The sequence below is a fragment of the Phodopus roborovskii genome, unplaced genomic scaffold (genome assembly GCF_943737965.1).
Source record: "Phodopus roborovskii unplaced genomic scaffold, PHOROB, whole genome shotgun sequence".
In the NCBI taxonomy this organism is placed as follows: domain Eukaryota; kingdom Metazoa; phylum Chordata; class Mammalia; order Rodentia; family Cricetidae; genus Phodopus; species Phodopus roborovskii.
The window spans coordinates 2,753,960-2,774,188 of NW_026126566.1; the positions used below are offsets into that span (position 1 = coordinate 2,753,960).

Genomic DNA, 20,229 nt, shown 5'->3' on the forward strand with positions numbered 1-20,229 from the left:
AGCCCAGAATTCACTGCAGTGATCACCCCACACCCCCACCTCATTCTTTTGGTTTTTTTTTTTTTTTTTTTTTTTTTTTTAATATACCCTGCCTGGAAGTTCCACACCTCTTAGCACCCACAGTTCTCTGTGTAGCCCTGGCTGTCATGGATTTCACTCTGTAGACCAGGCTGGCCTGGAACTCAGAGATCTGCCTGCCTCTGCCTCCCCAGTGCTGCAATTAAAGGCATGTGATACCACCGCCCGGCTATCAAGGAGCTCTTAAGACAAAGATCTATACTTGTTGACCACACAGTTTTTTAAGTTGTAATTTGGTTATTTTGTAAAGAAAGCAAATAAAACGATTCATTAGTACCAATCACCGTATTTTATTACTTTCTTTTGTCTAATTTTTTACTTTCTTGGAGATCTGCAACGGCAAGAGGCTTCTGAGAGCTCCATATAGTAATTTATCAGCGCTCCCTAACCTTTGAACTACAAGTCCCAGAGAACAATGCGCTACTTTCTAAACTAAGAGCGGGAATTAGAACCGGCCAATGTTAAAATGTAATTTTAGCGGATTTTCATTTTTCGCAGAAACTCAAATGTTCCTTGAAGTAAGCTCGAACACAGAACCAAGCCGGTAATATTACTCCTACTGGAAACGGACCAAATCAGGCCAGAGGTCGGTATTTAACCGAAGCCGAACTTCGCGCTACCACTCTTTTCTCCCAGCAGTCTCCTTCCCGACGGTGCTATGGCGTCATACTACCAGAGCACCTTCTGATTGGCCGACGGGAGGGTGACGGCGCCTGCGCACTGCGATTCGTTGAGGGTCGTGGGCCGGCGCCATTTTGGCCCCAGAGGTGCTTCTGGGAAGTTGCGTGCGGGTCTTCACTTTGCGGGCCTGTGAGGTACGGCCCTTTTTGATAGCTGGGGTTTCCAGGTCGAGGCGTCTGCGCCCGTCGCTGCCGACCTCTCCGGACTCTCGGACGGGCCAGGGGCGCTACGCCGCCGAGGGAGGTCACTCGCCAGGAAGGACGCGACGGGGGCGGCGCGTGGCGCGGACACTCCCCGCCGAGAGCCCGCCCGCCATGGACTCGGAGTACTACAGCGGCGACCAGTCAGGTGGGTCGGGTCGGGTAGGACCGACCGGGCTGCGGCTTGGCCTCGCGCCCCAGCAAGGGGTGGGGGGGCGCGGGGTAGAATGTCCCCTTGTGCCTCTCCAGGTGAACCGGCGAGGCGGGGCGCGAGCTGGAACCTCCGAGGGGGAACTCGTAAGGGAATCTGTCTTCCCGGTTCACGAGGGGGTTTTGTTCAAGTTGCTTCTTCTGTCTACCAGGGAAGGGGTCTGCCCTTTTAAGGGAGTTGTCAGCAGTTTTGAGTCTTTCCAGGATCCTAAGAAACTGTTGAATGCGGGACAGGGATCCTTCCTAATCTCTACCAGTTAGGGCTAGTTTAATTTCTCCGGTAATACTGGCTGCCCAGGAAGAAAGCGCAGGATCTTTTAAGTTTACATTTGCATTTTAAAGCAAAGGAGTTTTCGAGTGACATCCGTGCCTTCTCTCCTAAGTCGGCTCCACTATGCTAGGCACATGAGATGTGAAGATGAACAAGGCAAGGGCTTGGCTGGGTAAAACAGCTGTGTGCCGATTTCTTTTGGATCGATTTCTTTTGGATTTGTTGTATCAAACGTACTGTAATAGATGGCTAAGCATTAAGCTGTTTTCTATTTTGGCTTCAATTGCTAATGACTGAACAGTGATGACAAGACTCTGTTGTCCTGAACCTCCACTGCTGGTTTTGTTTTGGTGTGGTTTGGTTTTTTGAGACAGGGTTTCTCTGTGGCTTTGGAGCCTGTCCTGGAACTTGCCCTTGTAGGCCAGGCTGGTCTCGAACTCATAGAGATCCGCCTGCCTCAGCCTCCCGAGTGCTGGGACTAAAGGCGTGTGCCACCACCGCCCGTCATCTTCACTGCTGTTTTGCTTAAAATATCTTTTCATGTTTTCAAAAAATATTTTTCAATTCATTGGTATTTTGAAATTAAGTTAAAATTCCATGTAATATGGTTCGTAGGCTATGTTACAAGAAAAATAGTGGTAGCAAAAGCATAGCAATTCCCTAACACACCATTCTTTTAGCTGTTTGGTTAGTTTTGGTTTTGTTTTGGTTTTTTGACACAGTCTCAAGTCCTGGCTGGTCTGAAACCCACTTTGTAGATCAGGCTGGTCTGAAATCCTCAACGATCAGCCTGTCTCCATCTCCCCAATGCTAGGATTAAAGGTGTGAATTTAGCCGTTTTTAAATTTTAATTATTTTTACGTCTGTTTTTTGTTTGTTTTTCAAGACAGGTTTTCTCTGTGTAGCCTTGGCTGTCCTGGAACTTGCTCTGTAGACCAGGTTGACCTCAAACGCACAGAGATTCGCCTGCCTGCCTCTGCCTCCCCCTCCTGAGCACTGGGATTAAAGGTGTGTGCCATGCCCAACTTTAAACTATTCTTTAGGTGAATAGAATATCTCATTAGTATGGAAGTCATCAATTTTTATATTACTGTTTTGGTTTTCTTGTAGTTGACTGTTTCATTTAATTTGTATTTGTTTACTTAGTTCTTAAGCTGCTAATCAAGTCATGTTTTTCAATATCTTAAATACCTCTCAAGGATAATTTTTTTGTATTTTTAAGGTGTTAGTTAAGGTTAGGTGACAGTTCATATTTTCTATTCATTTTATAAAATTAGCTGGGCATTGGTGGTGCACGCCTTTAGCCCCAGCACTCGGGAGGCAGAGGCAGGTGGCTCTCTTGTGAGTTTGAGACCAGCCTGGTCTACAGAGCAAGTTCCAGGATTTTGACTTGGCATTTAGTGGTTTAGGCTTTGCGTGTGTGGAATATTTTCACTGCTCTATGTGCCACATTGCACGGTAATAGTTGGTATTTATATGAGTCTTCTATTGTTTCTTCAGAACATTTGTTATTAGCTGTGCTTCTTTGATAGTAGTAACTTTTGACTCTTGTACTAGGTATGTTCATCTCAACTGTAGATTTCATTTTAATTGTAATCATAAACATTACTACAGATACCATCCATTTTACACTCTAAGGGGGTTTTGTTTCCTTTAAGCAGATGATGGTGGTGCTACTCCAGTCCAGGACGAGCGGGATTCGGGGTCAGATGGTGAGGATGATGTAAACGATCAGCCCTCCGGATCCGACACTGGAAGTATAGACCAGCATTCAGAGGTACAGCCTTTCTGAGGAGGCTTTTCCTTACTTTTCTATGGCGCCTGTTTTATTTAGCAGTTTTAGGCCTTGTCACAGCCTTTAGTCTTTTACCTCTGAAAGTAAAAGGATATAAATTACTAGAAGATTGTTTTAAAATGAATAGGGATGGTCTGGTCATGGATGAGCACAGGGAAAAAGTTCTTTTGGGTCAGATTTTAAATACTAGGCAGATTTCACTATGCCTGTTTATTCAAAGTATGATCTAGTAGTAGGCGTCACCATCCCTAAATAATATCTGGCAAGGGCAGTAAGCATTTGCAGTCAGAAATACTACTTGAGGCAGTAAGAGTCAGGGGATATATAATTTATTAAAGTTTATGACAGGAATTAGTCTTGTTTGCTCTGTTGTAGTTGTGGGGGGGTTCTTTTGTTTTGATTTTGCTTGTTTTGTTTTTCCACTCTTACTCTTTATTCTTTGGGGGCCTGCCACCTAGCTCCCAAATAAATACATGGAGACTTGTTATTTATAAATCCCTGGCTTTAGCTTGGCTTATTTCTATCTACCTTTTCTTAACTTGCCTCTGGGTTTTTTACCTTTTTCTGTTTGTACATCTTTCTTTCATACTCTGGCTGGCTGTGTTACTGGGTGGCTGGCCCCTAGCATCCTCTTCCACTAAATTCTGGCTATTTGGAATTGAGAACTGAATAGTTTCTACGAACTGTGTGATCCTAGAGTGACTACTCCTAGCTGTCTTTTTATTATTCATGTGTGTTTTGCCTGCATGTGTGCCTGTGTACCAGATGCATTCCTGGTACCTGCAGAGCCATAAATTCGCACCAGATCCCTGGGAATTGGAGTTCTGAGCCAGTCAAACCCAGGTCCTTTGGTAGAGCAGCCTGTTTTCTTATCTGCTGAGCCATCTCTCTAGCCCCTCTTCCTAGCTGTAGTCCCTGATACTGTCCAGCAAACTAACTGGCCTATAGTGTAGCCTGTGTCTGGAATCTCTTCCCAAGTGCCTTCTGCCACAGTTGCCTCAAATCTGGTTATATATGAAGTCCATTTCTTTGGGGCTTGATCGGGGTGATTAGTTTAAGCCCATGTTTTCTCCAGGGCTCTGGAACTAGTGGTGGGAAAATATTGATATCACAGCTACAGAAGCTGAGCTCTTGGCAAGAGGCAGGGGTGAGGGAAGAGTGATAAGAGCCCCCTGGTATTTTCTAAATGTTGTGCCCAAGGTATGACCTTTGATTAAGGATGGGAGAGAAGAGGACACCCCTGATCTGGAATGCATTCACCCAGGATTTAGCCTCCACAGATTAATCTTAAGGTAGGATATCTTGCTTCCTCTAGAAAGAAAACTGCCTCACTGTGTATGGGGGGTAGTAGGGCCTGAGTTTGTGATTGGTCTTGAATAGGATCTCTGTGTTAATCATCTTTGAGATCGGAAGGAGAGTGATGTGATCTTGGTTTCAGGTATTGCAGGCTCTGGCTTCTTGGTGAATTTAGAAGTTTCATTTTCTTTTTGCTCTGGGGATTTTTTCCAGAGATTTTAAATTGGATTCCCACTGTTTTCAGTGGAAGTCAGCAAAGTTTAGTGCCTTTTAGAAGACCTTGTTTGACTTTGTTTCTACTCCTTTTTCTGGTTCTCAAGACCTTTCCATATTCAAAATGATCTCTGCAAACATGTGGCAGAAATAGTGTCTAGTGTCATTAATGCTCCTGTGCCTTTCCCCATTCAGTGTGGGCCCAAAACCTTCCTTTCCTTTAAGTTTGCAAATTGAGAAGTGCTTATTAGTAGCAGCAGTTATCAACTAATCTTGGGATTTACTTAGTGGTGACCAGATTGGTCTGACCACACCATGAAGTGGGCACAGGATTCTGTGAAAATAGCCTGAGGTTTACTTTCTGCCTGATTGAGGGGAAGGGGCCTGGATAGTCCTGGCTGAAGGTCATTTAGCTTTCACTGGCCAATTCTGAGATGTGAATGATGACCCAGGGTAGTAACTGCTATTTGAAACTCTTGTATCTTGTAGACTTGGTCTTAATAGTTTTCTGAAAAACCCAGAATATTTTCAAATTGTGTGCTCCCTAGGAAGTTTGAGTGAACTTTGTATTTGAGACAGAGTCTCACTGTATTGCTAGCCTGGAACTTACTTTGTAGATCAGAGTGTTCTTAAATCATTGAGATCCATCTGCCTTTTCCCAGGTGCTGGGAATAAGCTTTGTGCCATCACCAAACTTAAAGACGAATTTTTTTATTTTTTGTGTATGAGTATTTTGCACTACATGCATGTAGTGCCCGTAGAGACCATAAGAGAGCATCAGATCTCCTGAAATTGGAGTTATAGACAGTTGTGAGCCACGATGTGGGTGCTAGGAATTGAACCCATTAACCACTCACTGATCCCCTTTGTGTGGAATTTTGTACAAGTACTATTCCATAAAATCTATAAAATGTTGTAAAAACGGGTGTCTATCTAGAAAGTTAGCTCAGTGATTTAGAGTACTTGTTGCTCTGATAGCCTCTTCTGGCTTTGCAGGCACCAGGCACACTTGTGGTTGCACACACAACACACAACACACACAGGCAAAGTACTCACACATATAAAGTGTTTAAATTAGAAAATAGGTAGTCTCATGTTTTTGGCGATGTAGAAATAGAAGATGCTGTGGGGGGTTATGGAAAAGGAATGGCTAGCTCTACTGTCACAGGATGTGTCTTGAAAGATTTTATAATTAATAATTACAACTAGTAAGGTTTTGTTATTAGCACCATTAAATGCATTTAATCTTCAGAGCAGCTATTTAAAGTATAATTGCTGTTTCTGACTATCACATTGTAGATGGAGGCTTTGAGGCACTGAGAATGTTTCCCTAGGTCATACAATGTACAATGGCAGGGCTATGGTTTCCCAGGCTGTTATGTGACTCTTAAGTCTCTGTTCTTAACTTTCACATTACATTGCACAAAATCTTTCTTTGTAGAGCGAAAGATGGAAAAGGCTACATGGGAGGAGTATTTTTGCCAAGCTTTATGGCTGCCAAGTTTTTGTTTTGTTTTGTGCGAAGGGTTATCTCTGTGTAGCCCTGGCTGTCTTGGAACTCACGCCTGTAGACCAGGTTGGCCTCAAACTCAAGAGATCTGCCTGCCTCTGCCTCCCGAGTGCTAGGATTAAAGATGTGTGCCACTACCGATCAGCTGATAAAAATTGAATTTTTAAAAAACATTGCATTTCTATCTGGGAGTTTACATCATATTGGTAGAATTGTGATATTTAATAAAGACTCCCCTCATCTTTTCCCTCCTTTCCCCTTACATTACAAATCATTGCTTTACAGTTGTTTTCTTTTCACTTTAAGAATGTCAATTAAGGCTGAGAGATGGCTCAACATTTAAAGGCTAAGGCTCATAAATGAAAGTCAGTTATTTCTGTTAAGTGTTATGACTCTAGTCTCTAAGAGCATGATTGCTATTTGACTGCTGAAATGAACAAGATGGTTATGATAGATATCCAATAGTTATTTATAACTGCAGTGTGAATGATTACAGAAAAAGCTAGAGATCAGACATCTCTAAAGCTTCCTAAGATTCGCAAAGTGCTCAGTTTTTTTTTTTTTTTTTAACAGTTCTAAATGGGAATTTTTTACTTGTTAAAAAGATGACATTTGGGCTGGGGCAAGCTCAACTGATAGAGTGCTTGCCTAGAATGTTATATGCTCCTGAGTACAGTACCTAGTACTGTGTAAACTCAATGTAGTTGTGCATGATTGTAACCCCAACTTTCAGGGGGTAGGATCAGAAGTTCATATGTGCCTTTGCCCTGTTGTCTGGAAAAGTTTCCTTGAAGTCATCTACCACATATGGCTCTTTCTATCCCCGCTTCAGCTTAGATTCCTGAGCCTTGAGGGGAAAGGAGTACAGATATCCAATTTAGGGCTCAGCACTCCAAACAAAATCTTTTATTCTCTACCTATTGACCTATGTTGTTTTTCATCTATTACTAGAAGGGTTAAATGATGTGCAATAGGTCATTAAGAATCATTCTATTCCTATGTTCTTTTATCAGAATAATAGTAGTAGGTTTTCCTAACCTTGGTCTATAATATGTCTACCTAGCCACAGGCTCTTGGTCTTGTTGACAGGTATGTATTCGATCTCATGGAGCAGGCCTTAAATTTAGAAAAGTAGGTAGTTACTCCTGTAGCATTTGTGCCCCTACTGCACTGGTGGACATATCTTGCCAGGTGGGTCATTATTGTAGGTAGCAGGGTTCACAGCTGGATGCTTTCTTTACTCCTCTGGTAGTGGTGCAGCACATTCATTACTGTGAAAGCTAGCCAGTAGTGATGAAAGCAACCATTTGAGTACTAAGTGGATTTTCCCTTGTTCTGTGGCTCAAGTATGTGGATCTCACCATCATGTTCTGGAGGGTGGCCAATAGTATTGACAATAACCTATAATAATGAGGGGCATATCACTAGGACTCTGCTAGCCAGTAATTCAAAAAGAAATCCTGTTTTTGGTACTGGCTTTTTTATTTGTTAGCATGTGGTATCTTGTAACAGGAATAATAAAAGACCCAGAGACAGATATTGGGGTTCAGGCTTCTAGCTGAAGATCAGAGAAGCAAAGCAGCCAAGCCAGTAGATCTTACTTCTACCAAGTTGAAATGACAATCCTATCTCTAAGAATCCTCAGGTAAAAGCTTTCAGTTCTTGTCTCCACATCCCTAGTGCTGGAATTAAAGGCGTGTGATCCCAAGTGCTGGGATCAAAGGCTTGAGCTTTGTTACTTTTTGAGACTGATTCAGTCTTGTGTAGCATTGGGTGGCCTTGAACTCAGAGAGATCCATGTTCCTTTGTCGCCTGAGTCCTGAAATTAAAGGTGTCTGCCACCACTGCCTGACTTCGATAGCTCACTAGTATGGCTACTTTGCTATTTTGATCTTCAGTGGCTTTAATAAATCATAAATGATATATCACCACAGAGTCTAGTTGGGTCACGTTGTTGTATACTAGTTCATTTTAACTATTCTTTATATGTGTATATATTTTAGGAAGCTTCTACAGTAGTATGTTTCCATATGATTTTTTCAAAAAGATTTTAGTATTAGTTATCCCTCCCCATATGTATACCATTCCTTCTCATCTCCTACCCTTAATTTTTTCCTCTCTCTCTCTTTTTTTTTTTTTTTTTTTTTTTTTTTTTGGACACAGGGTTTTTACTTTATAGCACAGCTGTCCTCAAACTCTCATCCCTTGTGCCTTAGCCTCCTGAGTGCTATACAGCACATCCTCTGTTATAAGTAGAAGCCTGTTTTCTCGGCTTGAGAAGTACTTGTTATGAAAAGTGAGCCAGCCAACAGGAAACAGCCAAACGTAATACTGGCTTTTAATGGGTACTTTGGAAATAGTAACTGCTTTTTTTGTTTGTTGAGATTCATGAAACAGCATGAATGAATATATGCTGTTTGACTATTTGAATTATGGAATTGTCCTGAAACTCGATCTAAGGACCAGAGATGTACCTACCTCTGCCTCCCAAATTCTGGGAGCACAATTTTTATGTTAAAGGTTTTTTTCCTTAAAACAATACCAATTTTATTAAACTTAGGATTGTTTATACCTTTGTGAAAAACTTGGTAGTGTGTTTGCTTATATTTCTTTGGGTAATTAGAATTACATGAGGCATTAAAGCTCTGTTTTTAAAAAATAAAGGCCTCTACATGTAGGAGTATGCTTTACAGATTTGGTATACTTCTCTTTGGGGGGGCCATACTATGGCAATCCATTTCACAGACTGGCCTTAGTTTAAAGTGATGTTTCTTTATTGATATAAGATGGAAAAAAATCTTCTTTAATATGCCCATATCCCTACATTTTAAAAAATTGCTGAAAATTTTTAAGGTTACCTTGCTAATTTTCTCTATGTTTTCAGAATGAAACTAGTGACAGAGAAGATGACTTGAATAAGAGACAGAATGGAACAGACTCTGAGGATGAGCCCTACAAACTTAATGCCAGTGACTCTGAGAGTGAGGAACTTCACAGGACAAAGGATAGTGACTCTGAATCTGAGGAACATGCAGAGTCTCCTGCCAGTGATTCTGAAAATGAAGATGTCAACCAGCATGGGAGCGACTCTGAAAATGAAGAGCTTCTTAATGGGCATGCAAGTGACTCAGAAAAGGAAGAGATTAGAAAGCGAGCTGCCAGTGACTCTGATGCTGAGGACACTCTGCAGCCTCAGGGCAGCGAGTCTGACAGTGAGGATCCCCCAAGGCCCCAGGCCAGTGACTCAGAAACTGAGGAGCCTCCCAAACCTCGAATAAGTGATTCAGAAAGTGAGGAGCTCCCCAAACCTCGAATCAGTGACTCGGAAAGTGAGGAGCCTCCAAGGCCACAGGCTAGTGACTCGGAAAGCGAGGAGCTCCCCAAACCTCGAGTCAGTGACTCGGAAAGCGAGGAGCCTCCAAGGCCACAGGCCAGTGACTCGGAAAGTGAGGAGCTCCCCAAACCCCGAGTTAGTGACTCGGAAAGCGAGGAGCCTCCAAGGCCACAGGCCAGTGACTCGGAAAGTGAGGAGCTCCCCAAACCTCGAGTCAGTGACTCGGAAAGTGAGGAGCCTCAGAAAGGACCTGCTAGTGATTCAGAAGCTGAGGATGCCTCCAGACACAAAGACAAACCAGAGTCAGATGATAGTGATGGAGAGAATAAGAGGGAAGATTTGGAAATGCAGAATGAGTCAGAGGGCCATACAGACAGAAAAAGACTCCACAGCTCTGATAGTGAGGAGGAAGAACCAAAAAGGCAGAAAATGGATAGTGATGAAGATGAAGAGAAGGAGGGGGACGAGGAGAAAGTAGTAAAGCGGAAGGCTGCTGTGCTTTCTGATAGTGAAGACGAAGACAAAGCATGTAAGGAGTTATATTGGGCTATAGCTTTCCTTATTGTCTATATTTGTAACTGAAATATTGGTCCTTTTGTGGTATATTTTATTAGCATTTACTAATTGTAAAGTTCATTTCATCATGGCCTTTCACATACAAGTACATAATATATTTTAATCATGCTTCCTTACCCTGTCTTAACTCTCACCTCTCCCCCATACCTTCTTGTTTTTATGGATATTTTGGTTTTTGTAACCAAATGAGTTTTATTAGGTTTACTTTACAGAAGTCATGTACCTTACCAGTGGCTCCTCCACTGAAGGAAATATTTCTCTTTGGCTAGGGTTCTCTGTGACTGCTAATTCACTTTCACTCAGACAGGAACTGAGCCTCGGAAGTCCTTCTCTTTGTTCAGTGTTCAGCATTGTTGAGTACCCACATCCAGGAGGGTTTGGAGGACCTTAACTCTGCAGTGTTAGTCTTTGCTAACTCCATGTTCACACTAATATTTTTTACTTAATACCTTTTTATGTAGCTTGTCATTTTTGAAAAAAAAAAATACATTCCTTTATGACAGTTGTTAAAGGGGAAACCTAAGGCAATATTATTTGATTCCTTGAGTTTATTTCTAACATTTTTTCCCACCTTAAAAAAAATCTGTTTTCTTGCTTTTTCTTCTGTATTGCTTTTTCCATTCAGATTTCTCATTGATTTTTGTAGGAAACCCCCCACTACCACCACCTCTCTGGGGATGAATTAAATTTATCTGCTTTGTATCCTTTCAGGTTATTGGTCATTTTTACCAGAAAAGTTTTGAAATTTATCTGCTTCAGTACCTTTGATTTTTGTTAGTTGAGGAGCCATGTGGCCTTGCTTTTTCACATTTCTTGTATTTTTGAGTTGTGATTTACGCACCTATTTGTTTGGGTATATTTTCTTAGTCTGGGGATGGGAGTCATTTTACTGAGCAGTCTACTCTTGAAGGCTCAGTCCTGTGTCAATAAGTGAGAAGGAGTCAGACTGCTGTAGCAGCGACATCATCAAACCACACACGATCTATAAAGAGGCTTAACGTTAGCCATTGCACCTAATCCACCAGTGGGCGCAGGACTGGAAATAGCACAACTACTGTGCTGTGTAGAGTGTGCTGTGAAGTTAGACATTACCTAGGGCAAATGTAGAGATAAATGTGAGGTAAAGAGAGGCAGGCAGGAGAAGGAGAGGAATGGAGAAATGAGGAATAATAGAGGAAAGCTGATGACATTTTGGAGAGGAAGACAGAAGAACAAGAAATTAGGGGAAAATTTAAAAGAAAACAAAATACTCCCATAGTGAAAACATTCAAAAGTAAAATTAAATAAATGTAAGAATAGAAATTTTAAAGATTTTTTTTTTTTAAAGCCAGTATGATAAAGCCAAAATACTACTAATGATGGAGTAAGGAAAGACAGCCATAGGAACAAAACAGAAAAATATGAAACTAAGGAAAAGAAAGAATATTATTCAAGAATGGTAACAAAAATGCATAAACAAATTAAATGAATGTATAAAAGAGAATAACCAAGATTAAAAATTCAGTACAATTTAAAAAAAAAAAAAACCTTGCTTACAGCTTACATGTGTAGGAGAAAAAATTACATGAAAAAAGAAAAAAATGTTGCCATATGACTATAGTTTCTTTATGGTTCCTTGAGAATTGGAGATTGCTACTTGAGTGCACAAGAGAGGATCAGTTAAACTTACCTAGTTTATGCTCTGTGTGTTCTGAGATTTGTCTGGGTCTCTGATGTCTACTAGAATTGTCTTCTGTTTTTCATTTTGGTGATGAGACTCTTAACTGGCTGGCCACACTGAATTTTACATTCTATATACATTTTGTGAACTAGGCAGATTCTTAGAATCTTCACTAGAGTCCCCAAACTGTTAACACCTAGATCGGCTGTTTTAGCTTGGAGTGGGGAAGGCTCCCAACTTCCTTGGCAGTGTAGAAAGCAACCACAGCACTGAAACTTTCTATCGTTTTTGTTCTTTGAGACAGGATTTCTCTGTGTAGCCCTGGCTATCCTGGAAACTTTTTATCAGCTTGACCTTAAACTCAGAATTCAAATCCACCTGCCTCTGCCTCCCTAGTTCTGAGGTTAAAGGCGTGCCCCACCACTACCAAGCCACCTTCCTAAGTACTGATTACACTGCTGAATAGAACAGATGCAGCTGTGGCTATCAAGTACACCCCTGAAATTTCAGAGTTCTTAGACTCAAAAGCAGGGAACAACAGGTAGATGGTTCCAGATTTTGATCTATCCACTGGCCTTGGCTCAGAGCTACCAGACTCTGGGGTAACGCTCATTAATGAGATCTGTTCCCTTTTTTTTTCTTATGCACTTCCTAGCCTAATGCAGCCTTCTGCTGTCTGCACCCTTTAGTCCATTACATCCAGCACTGCCTCTCTAGGCCTTCCTTCATGCAGGGGTGGGTGGCAGCAAGCCACACAACAGCTCTCAGACTGTGGTGGTTTCCTGATTCCAGGCCCTGGGGTAGCTCAGTTCTTAACAATAGATTCCCTCGAGATTATACCTGGTTATTGCCCTATGATTCATGGGTTTCCTTTTCCCTGGAAGAATCATTGTCTTAATAAACCCCAACTAATTTGGGGGCTCATAAGAGCTGTAGATTGCCCTGAGGGTATGACTACCTGTCTTTCATCTAGCTATCTAGCTTACTTTTTGGAAGTGTTTGGCTGGCTGCTCTGTGTTCTTTGTTTTTTCTTTCTTTCTTTCTTCTTGTGCCTTCCAGAGTCATTTCTTACCCTCAAGGGCTTCCCAAGCTTTTTCTTTATTTCTCCTGTTGAGGTACAGTCAGCTTTTTGTTATTAAATCTGTGCTTCACTGGTTTCCCCAGAATCAGCCTCAGGTCCACCATCTTACCCAGAAGTCTGATACTACCAGAAGGAACATGGGGAAATAGCAGTTTAGATTGAAGGCTGCACAGCATAGGAAAGATGTCTCTTCTGCCCAGCAGACTGTACTGAATTTTCTCTGTTCCCCCAAAAGATGCTGTCTTTATTATTTAGTCACTCCTTCCTAGGTAAAGTAGCAGAAAATGCGTACAATGACTATCAGTGTGCTTATTTATGTTTTTGATGCTGAGAATAGAACCCCAGGGCCTTGTGCTTGCTAGGCAAGTGCTCTACTGCTAAGCTACACCAGTTATTTGGGAACTTTTTTTTCTAATTCATGTGTTAGCTATTCGATTTTTTTTTCCCCAGTGCTCACATTTTCACAGCCCATTACACTTAGTATTACATAACAAAATAACACAAGTGATTGTATTTTCTAACAGTGGCAAAGAAGAGTCGAGTTGTCTCTGATGCTGACGACTCTGATAGTGATGTTGTATCAGACAAGTCAAGCAAAAGAGAGAAGACAGCAGCATCTGACAGTGAAGAAGAAGTAGGAAAAGAAGAATTGTCTGTAAAGAAGAATGAAGAGAAGGATCTATTTGGGAGTGATAGTGAATCAGGCAACGAAGAAGAGTAAGTGAGAACATGGGGTTTCCAGGGTTCTTAAGTAGTAAAGAGGGACTTTATGAGGTGCAAAGCCTCAGCTACCTACCTGCATGGCTTTGCCTTTAGGACTTCATGCTGAAGTGTTACTTACTACACACACAAAAACCCAAGTGGGTCTCAGGGTTAGGGTCAATGCTACAATATTACTACACACACAAAAACAGGAGTAGGTCTCAAATAATATGCTGACTGGAGGCTGGAGGAGATCAAAAGGAGTATGTTAGCCGTGTGGGCAGTGGTGGTGCACGCCTATAATCCTAGCACTTGGGAGGCAGAGGCAGATGGGTCTCTGTTTTTGAGGCCAGCCTGGTCTACAAAGCTACATAGAGAAACCCTGTCTCAAAAAATCCAAAAATAAAAAATAAGAAAGGAGTATGTTATGGCTCCATTTAGGTAACATTTAAAAGCTGGCAAAGTTCATGATCATATTACCTTGGGGTCTTAGCGATGAAGGGCTCATTTAAAAGGGTTGTGAGGGGCTGAGGATGTGGATCAGTCAGTAGAGTGTTTGAAATAAAACAAATTGCACTCACCTGCAGGTTGAGTTCTGCGTGAGAAAATGCTGAGGAAATTTCTAGGGAAATAGGCTTCTTCGATTAGGGCACTGGTTATATGAGTGTATATGTTTGTTAAAGCCTGTTGAACTTTATGCCTAAGGTCTGCATATTTTACCACCCATAAATAATACTTTGTTTGTAAAAAATGATATATATGCACATATAAGAATGCTGATGAGTGGTTTCATATTTGGTTTTCTAGAAATCTTATTGCAGATATATTTGGAGAATCTGGCGATGAAGAGGAAGAGGAATTTACAGTAAGTTTTAATGATGCAATTTTTTCATTTCTTTGGTAACAGTTCTCTAATACTTACAGTAAAATAATAGAAAGCCTTACAAAGGATAAAAGTATTTTAGGTTATAGAATTTGGAAAGTGCAAGACAGTATCTCCTACCTTCTGAATGGTATGCTGACATATGTATAATAAAAGGAGACACTAAAGCATGAAAGTGCTCACATGATTATGAGCTTTTCTGGATGAAGCAGACTCCATACACTAGTGGCTAAGCAGGGAGCTTTTGCTACACTTCTTGATACCTGTTCAGTATTGTCCTTTGTGGATATATTACTTATAATGTGAGAAATCAGGAGTTGTTTGCAGAAGGAAATCTGTAAGGTGGTTATGATAACTGGGCTACCTCACTGTGCCTTTAGGGTTTTAACCAAGAAGATTTGGAGGAAGAGAAGAGCGAAACCCAGCTAAAAGAGGCAGAAGATTCCGATTCCGATGATAACATAAAGAGAGGAAAGCAGTGAGTGTTTTGTTGTTGATTTTTGAGAAAGGTGAAGGTAGAGACTGTTGGGCTTGCCTGGTTCTCATTGGGCCCCAGACTTGGAAGAGGATGTTCCTTTTTCTCTTCCTGTCACCTTAGTTTACTGATAGTTGTTTGCTGTTACTTGCTCTGTGCTCAGGTGTCTTATAGATCATATGACATTTTAAATTTATTTTTATAGATAAATTACTGGAAAATAATCTAATATAAAAAAACTTTGAGGGAGAAAAGTTTGTTTTGGGTGGCAGGGGAAATAAATTTAAAGTCAATACCAAAATGTTTTTTAATTATACTCTACTTTTGTTAAAATAGTTGTGAACTATGTTCAGAAAAAAGTGACGTTAAGAATGGGGTGATAACCACTGAGATGCAGGGATGGTTCAGCATAGGAAAATCTATCAATGTAATCCACAGTTTTAAAGATTATGCTTTAAGAAATGTAGATACTCCTCGAGTGATGTGCAAGAACTAAGAAGTAAAATTTGGGTGCTATTTTTAGAAATTAGAATTTATTAGCATGCAGCAGAGTGAGGTAATGCCCTTTCAAGTGTGATTTGTGGTGGCTGTAAAGGCCAGGCACTTAGCATGCCTGTAGTCACTTTGTTTTGCGCTCTTCTTTGCTAAAAAGTGTCAGTTGATTTTTTTCATTTCTTTCTAATCATGGTTCGTAAGACAAAAGCATTCAAATAATGGAACTTTTTCTATTCCTCACTTCAACTGAAGGTGCTCCTAACTGAGGACTTGAAATATTCAGTCTTAAGCTAATAGATGACAGGTGTCAATGTGGAATATCAAAAGCTTAGGCCAATTTGTGTTAATATTTATCAGTAGGGTAGAACAGGAATTAGATATGAAGTGTGAGGGTCACGCTTCTGTGGTAGTAAGGTATGCCTATTTGAGCTTTTTTTTTTTTTTTTTTTTTTTTTTTTTTTTTTTAAGTAGTGTCAGGTGCACTGTGAAGCACAGGTTGGTTGAAGAAAGAAAATGAATTTGTAAGGCCTGTGTGGCAGCAGGAAGATCCAGCCTCTCAAACCCCACCACCACCACCAGCAGCAGCAGCTGTACAAGGGTGTATTTATTGATTGCTACACAAAGTATTTTCTCATACTAAGGTCCCTAATCTAATTTCCATGTCTTACTAAAGGAGAGCATCACATGTTGTGTCCTCCCCTCATACACACCCAGGTCCTTTATTCTGTATCGTTTGCAATACAAAATAATACAAAAGCCTCAGGAACTCCTGAGTCTCCTTCTGACCAGAGTGGTGGGGTGGCTGCAAATCCCCTTCACCAAAACAGTTTCCCGCAAGGGTTCTTCAAGGTCAAAGTACTATGGGGGGGGGCCTGTTCATTCTCATATCTACCTCAGATACAGTGACTGCTAAATTCCTACAACAAAGTAGCACTTCGATAAGCACTTCGATAGGCATGGTGTGCATGCCTTTAAATCCCAGCAATCAGGAGGCAGAGGCAGACTGATCTCTTGGAGTTTTGAGTTCAGCCTGGTCACTTTGTGAGTTCCAGGCCAGCCATCTCAAATCAGAATAAGATTAGACAATTTGATGTTCTTAATTATAATTAAAGATTTTGTGTTGCTGCATAGTATGGACTTTCTGTCTGATTTTGAGATGATGTTACAACGAAAAAAGAGCATGTGCGGCAAACGCAGACGAAATCGAGATGGAGGCACTTTTATTAGTGATGCAGATGATGTTGTGAGCGCCATGATTGTAAAGATGAATGAAGCTGCTGAGGTAAGATGTCACTTCTAGGTTACCTCCTCTTTACTCCACCAAATTGATAGTGTGGCATCTTTTTCTTTAATGTTTAATCCTTAGGCTGCTGTAAAAGATTCCTTGCTTTCTGTAATAAAGTATGTTATCATGGAAAAATAAGGATGGGGAAAACAGGCTGAATAGATGTTTATTCAGGGAGAAATAATTTACAACTCAGATGAAGACCAGCAGGTTCCAGTCCCAAGTATGCCTCTCGGATGCTCTCAGTCTCCATCCAGGAAGCAAGAGAGAGCTCCAGGGTTCCCAACCCCAGACCCAGTTCCTTCCTGTCACTTCCACCCCTGTCCCCACCCCCCAGTGGGCGTGGTCAGTGCAACAGGTGCTGGCGGGTGGTTATCTCACTACAATTCTCCTTTTAGTCTAAAGAAAAGATTTAAGCTTGATATAAAACTATATACAAAGACAGTGAATATCAAGTATGCTCTAAGAAAAGGAAAATCAAGAACATACATACTTAAGACCTGCAGTATGTACTTGCTAAATTTTAATCCTATAAATAATATTAATTTTCAAAATTTAGCTACATGATTAGGGAAAAATTGGTACATAACAAATCTTTTTTAAGTGAATGGGTTTTTGTTGTCATAGCTATGTGTTCCGCTACCAAGGTTGATGTCTATTTAAGTACAAAATATGCTATAAAGTCTTTTGTTGTTTTTCCCCTGATCAAGAAATTGCAGATGACTCGTTGTACTGGAAAAAACTATATATCCAAATTATTAAAAAATTGGCAAATATGTTTAAAGACTAAATTCCAGCCCTTAAGAAACACTTGGAGAGATGCTTTTGTTGTTATTGTTGTTTGGAGATGCTGGGGACTTAACCCAGGCACATAGCAGCCAAAGGCAAGTGACCACTGAGCCTCACCATCTGGCTCTTGCTGACATATTTCATGGATTTGATGATCTGTCTTGGATTTATTTAAAGTAATTCAAGGGTGAAGGGAAAACCCTGTGCTTGTTAAAATGTATATTGGATGTGCTATTGTATATTTGTAGAATTTAGTATTTTTTTATAATTAAAAAAAAGTAGAAATTATCCAAGTAATTTCTGGTACTATTTGGTAATACTCTCCTTACTCATAGAAGCATAATTCTTGAAGATAAGCCAGATTTTCACAGCTATCTATTGTTCCTTGAATGAATTCCATAAACTTAAACTTGTTAGTACTGGTTGTTAAGAAGCAGTGTAGCAAGATTTGTGGGTTTGATTGACTAGACAGATAAGGAGTTTGGTCCTGTGTGAAATAGCTCATCCTTCTCTCAGGAAAATTATACTTTCTTTAAGTAACTGTTTTTAGTTTTAGAATTGTAGTGGTTGTTATAACTGTATATTAAGAGCTACTGTTGCTTTATTTTAAACCCTTTTTTTTTGTGTGGGGGGTGTTCTGTTTCTTGAATAGGAAGACAGGCAATTGAATAATCAAAAAAAGCCAGCACTGAAAAAATTGACCTTATTGCCTACTGTGGTTATGCACCTTAAAAAGTAAGTATTTTGTTTTCCTGGGGAAAAAAAAAATTTCTTTTTAATAAAATGTTATTCAAGTTGGGTGCTGGTGGCATACTCTTTTAATCCCAGCACTCTGGAGACAGAGGCAAGTGGATCTCTTGAGTTTGAGGCCAGCCTGGTCTATAGAGTTAGTTCTATAGACAGAAACACTGTCTTGAAAAAAAGCAAACTAATTCTGACTCATTAAATGATATTTAAACTATATACTGTTGTTTTCGAGCTATTGAATAATCATGGCCTTCTGTCAGACTGGAAAATTTTCCTTAATTATGGTTGTTCATAAATATTTGTTTGGTTGGTATTTTTGTTTTGAGACAAGGTCTCTCTACGTAGCCCTGGCTGTCCTGGAATTTTTCAGAGATCCACTTGCCTCTACCTCCTGGGTACTGGAATTAAAGGCATGCTCCACCACTACCCTGCTCATACTTTTTTTTTTTTTTAAGCCTTAGTGCTTTTTGCAAACAGAACAAACATAAATCTGGTAATATTAAAAGAAAACGCTGAAATTTATTAATTTTATCCTTTATAGACAATTGAGACCTTGCAAACTTTCATCTATTTTTCCCAACATAGTAAGAAACAACAAATCTTGGGAGATACTGCTTGAAGCTCATGCTGTACAGATTTATTTGACCCTGTACATCTCAGTCATTGCTCTTCCTTCAATGATGTTCTTCCTAAATCCTTGTTAAGAAATTCTTTCATTAGTTTGCTCATAGTCATAAACAACTTTGTTTTCTCCTTGAATAAAGTTACAATCTAGTTTTGATAAAGAAATGCCTTAGCACACCATTGAGCCAACTAGAGAACTGTTTTCTCCATTGTGCCATGCAAAGCTATTTGGAACATTTCACATAGATATGCTACATTTTTCTAATTTATTCCATTGCATAAAGCAGAATTTAAATATTGGTATTCAATTGAGATATTGTTCCCACCGCCAGGAAAACTATATTTTCCTTGATTCCTGTCAGAGAATAACAGTTCTGTTTTCCCCACTATGAGATGATCTATAGGTTGATTGTTTTTGTTTAGTTATAATAAATTGGGCTTTTTTTATTTTACTATCTGTATCATTGGTACCGGTTTTAATCAATTTTGTAAAACCTACGTATCTTAGTGAGTTACCTTTGAAGTGTAAGCTTCATACTGCTTTTAAAACTAGAATAGCGTCGGTTGAGTGAATGTTGAATACATAATTCTTTAAAAGCAGATTTTTGGTTGTTGTTAGTTTGTTTGAAGCATCGCCGTGTAAGTAAAATCAGAGGGTGGTAGACTTGGCATTATTATCATGTTCATCATTATTATCCTTACTTTTGCAGGCAGGACCTTAAAGAAACATTTATTGACAGTGGTGTGATGTCTGCCATCAAAGAATGGCTCTCACCTCTACCAGATAGGAGTCTGCCTGCACTGAAGATTCGGGAGGAATTGTTGAAGATTCTGCAAGAGGTTAGCACAGATAATTTGTAATTCATTAAATATCTAATGTGTTTTCTGTAATCAAGACCTGTATCTTGAATCATTTACTTATAAGTGGTGCAGCCTGCCAGAAAGAGGGTTTTGGGGAAAGATACCATACCTAACAAAATGAGCATAAAAAGAAAAACTTATGAAATTTGTTGATGACAGTTTCCAAGGAAAGAGTTTTTAGTGCAGCCATGGTTTTCATGGCAGAACAGTCAGTCCAGTAGTGAGCATCTAAGAGGCACTTGAAATAGAAAGTACACTACGTTTAGAGTTTATAAACTTGAATTGGAATCTCTAGTTGGGGTTCTTTTTTGTATGATTGGGACAACCAGGCAAGCTGTTTAGCATCTGAAGAAACTTGGAAGGAACCTCTGTATACCAAACATTGTGCTAGGTTTTTGTGTTTGTATTGGCCTCCATTTTATAGATGAGGAAACTAAGATAAGTTAAATGATTTATCTAAGGT

At 40.1% G+C, this 20,229-nt stretch overlaps 1 protein-coding gene across 3 annotated transcripts in view; it reads left to right on the plus strand.

The window, feature by feature from the left end:
* Positions 1 to 766: 766 nt before the first annotated feature.
* The window catches only part of Iws1 (interacts with SUPT6H, CTD assembly factor 1), a 28,347-nt gene continuing 8,884 nt past the window's right edge, over positions 767 to 20,229 (plus strand). Inside the window, exons 1-10 of one of the 3 annotated variants that reach the window (XM_051202305.1) lie at positions 773 to 1,107; positions 3,102 to 3,217; positions 9,139 to 9,562; positions 9,641 to 10,117; positions 13,430 to 13,622; positions 14,415 to 14,472; positions 14,871 to 14,968; positions 16,592 to 16,742; positions 18,187 to 18,269; positions 19,616 to 19,745. In XM_051202305.1, coding sequence (XP_051058262.1) covers positions 1,074 to 1,107; positions 3,102 to 3,217; positions 9,139 to 9,562; positions 9,641 to 10,117; positions 13,430 to 13,622; positions 14,415 to 14,472; positions 14,871 to 14,968; positions 16,592 to 16,742; positions 18,187 to 18,269; positions 19,616 to 19,745 — 1,764 coding nt within the window. In that variant the 5' untranslated portion in view covers positions 773 to 1,073. Of the gene's footprint in view, positions 1,108 to 3,101; positions 3,218 to 9,138; positions 10,118 to 13,429; positions 13,623 to 14,414; positions 14,473 to 14,870; positions 14,969 to 16,591; positions 16,743 to 18,186; positions 18,270 to 19,615; positions 19,746 to 20,229 lie in introns of all 3 variants that reach the window. The other 2 variants (XM_051202304.1, XM_051202303.1) reach the window with 2 other exon arrangements.